The following is a 2994-nucleotide window of genomic DNA, read 5'->3' on the forward strand; positions in this document are numbered from 1 at the left end:
CCCTTCTTCCTCTCAATAATTTTTTTCTCTCCATAATTTTCTTTTTCTCCTCCTCACTCCCCACTTTTACTAGAAACATTCCTTCTTTTCCTTCCTTTGTCCTTCCTATTCTCTTGACTCCTTCTACCCTTACCTGCACTCTAATATCTCGTAAAAGATTTGTTATTTCCACTTCTCCTGTTTCACTCTCCCCTTTTAATCTATTGACTACTATGTTATTTTTTCTCTTTGCCTTTTCTTCCCCTTCTAATCTTCTTTCGATCTCACTGAGTCCCTTTTTCAATCTTTCATTCTCACTTCGGACGTTCTTTTCATTCCCATGAACTATTTCCTCATTTTCTGTTTTTCCCCCATATGCTCATTCCTAATTTCTAAACTGGATAGCCGCTCTTCCAACTGTTTTATTTCTCTAGATCTCTGTTCGTCAACCTCTCTCTGTCTATTCTCAATGCTCTCTAGCTTACCCCAAACCTTGTCTTTCTCCTCCTTCCAACGTTTATCCCATTCTTCCCATTTTTCTCTGACCTTTTTCACTTCCCCCCTTACATCGGTTCCCTGTCTATTTATATCCCTATTCATTTCATCCAATCTCTTTCTTGTTTCCTCTCTAAAGCCTTTAATGAGAGCTTCCAATTTTTCAAACATCCCCTCCACCCCCTTTCTCTCTCTGGTGTTTTCCTTTTAATTCTGACTCTCTTGTGCTCCTGGTCCCTTTCTACCTCATCTTCCCCAGGCACTCTTTTCCTTTTTTCTTCCCCTTCACTGCTAGTCGCGCTTGCCTTTTTTTGCCATTCGTCCAGACTTCTGTTCGAACCCGCGTTGCCTAGCTTGTTAAGGCGCTGTAAATTTGAGGGCCTTCCCCGTTGCTTGCCCGTACCTGAGTCCGCTACCCTCCCCACCCGAGTCGACTTCTCGGCACTTTCATCATCGCTGCTGTCACTGCGATCAACGTCACCCATCCCCCCACTTTCAATGCTTTCAGCAACGTCAGCTGTTGCAGCCACTACGGTTTTCTGCTCTGTGCGATCGTCCAGTAACTCTTGCCCTCTGGCGCCAGTTTGTGGTCTTCGCGTCGTCGGCATCCTATCTTACCCAAAGCTCTGTGACGTTTCCCGCCTTTATTTCCTACCTCTTGCCCCCCTGACCAAGCAACTATTTTTGCACTCCTAACCTCAAAAACTTCACACGCTCCAAATTTTCACTTCAAACCACTCACTTTCACCCTTCACACCTTTGCCTTCACTCACCCTTCTTCCTTTACACTCGGTCTCCGCACTTTCTGCCTTTTCTGCATCCACTCACCCTTATTTCCTCCACCAAAGCCAAAAATACACCACTTGACAAAAAGAGTTCTTTCGCGATCGGTACCGGAAACGGAAGCCAATGAATTTTTAATTAAAATTATGAATACTCAACAAAAAAATAATTTTCAAGAAGAGTTTATTTTTCAACCAAGTGATTTTATTTGCAACCTGAAATATGAATTTTTAACCAAAATGATCAGCATTTAAATGTAATTCTTGAATTTTTAACGAAAGAAATTTTTTAAAGCATAAGATTAACTTGCAAAGAAAAGATAATTTTCTTTTTTAAAAAAAATAGATTTTTAACCAAACATGTAGATTTTCAAAGAAATAGTTCACAGCTCTTTTGTTATTGACTTATTAATAATTTTTTTTCTTTATTTTCAGAAATTTTAAAAGTTAAGTATGCTCAAATTATTGTATCATAATGGTAATATTTAATCTTTCACTAGCAGAAATCAATTCTTAATTGAGTATAACGTAATTTGTCCCATATTAAAAAAAAAATTTCTGCTGAGATTTTCACTATAATCTATACGAAAATTCCGGTCTCTATATTTTTTAGACGGGTATTAAGGGGCGACAGCAAACAATTTCTATGAGTAAAAAATAAGGGTCACCCTAATTTGTATACTTTTGTATTTACTCACATTACAGAAATGCCGTGAACGAAATTTTCGTGGCCTTCTAAACTTCTCAATACTTTTCCGCCTTCCAAATCGATAATATAGATCTTATTATCCCCACATCCAGCGTATAATAAGTGGTTGGTTTTCGAGTATACCATGAAATTAACATCCGGCTTCTCGTGACTGTCTCTGTAAATTTCAATAATAAACATTAATAATTCGAAATTAAGACAAGTAGGGCAGATAGGGACTTAACAGCGTTAGTGTGATAAAAAGAAAATTTGTAATGAGAAACAAATTAGTTATTAACTTTTTTTATTAGAAAAGAATTATTATGTATTTTATTGTTTGTATGGGAAAAGTGGATATCATCAATTATTGATTTAATCAATTATTCTTAAAGAAACGGATTACTTTTAGACAACTTAATTTTGAGATTATGTCATCTGGTCTATCAATTTCAATTTATCATCCATTGTTTGAAATGTGTGTGCTAGTACGAAAATACGAGAATATTTAAATGTAGTTATTCGCGATTAGAATGAGTCCAACCATTTTTCAATGTCGAGTCAGTGTACAAACCAACGAGCACCGGGTAGGTCATGATAAACTCATGAACCTAAGTACAAAACATTGATCTGTTAACCAAGATGTCACTTAGGTGAAACTTTGTGAACATGAAACTCGTCGATCATATACCAATAAAATTGATTTTTATATCTTGTTCCCAAAATAAAGCTATTTTTCCTTACAGTTATTTCCCTCTTGAATTCGTGAATCCAAAGATATTAGTTGGATGAAATTTATAAACGCTTCATAATTACAACACTAATTATTATAAACATTTATTGGTCCTTCGAGCCGGATTCGGGAGTGTAAAGAAAAATTAATTCTAAAAGTGAAAAAAATTGGCTTTAGAAACGAGTTAGAAAAGTTCGGTAGTGCTAAACTGTCGAGAGAACCAGTATGGCGTCGAAAGTCGTTACATTTGAATTTTAAGTCCGGTGTTCGCTTAACTGATTTGTATCTGGATTATTGGTGTGGAAAATTGTTCTCAAATT

At 36.3% G+C, this 2994-nt stretch overlaps 1 protein-coding gene across 1 annotated transcript in view; it reads right to left on the reverse strand.

Moving 5' to 3' along the window:
- LOC117181706 (THO complex subunit 6) overlaps positions 1 to 2994 on the reverse strand; it is a 19515-nt gene that overhangs the window by 5944 nt on the left and 10577 nt on the right. Inside the window, exon 3 of the mRNA XM_033374644.1 lies at positions 1955 to 2122. Coding sequence (XP_033230535.1) covers positions 1955 to 2122 — 168 coding nt within the window. The remainder of the gene's footprint in view (positions 1 to 1954; positions 2123 to 2994) is intronic.

This window comes from Belonocnema kinseyi, chromosome 10 (assembly GCF_010883055.1).
Source record: "Belonocnema kinseyi isolate 2016_QV_RU_SX_M_011 chromosome 10, B_treatae_v1, whole genome shotgun sequence".
Taxonomy (NCBI): domain Eukaryota; kingdom Metazoa; phylum Arthropoda; class Insecta; order Hymenoptera; family Cynipidae; genus Belonocnema; species Belonocnema kinseyi.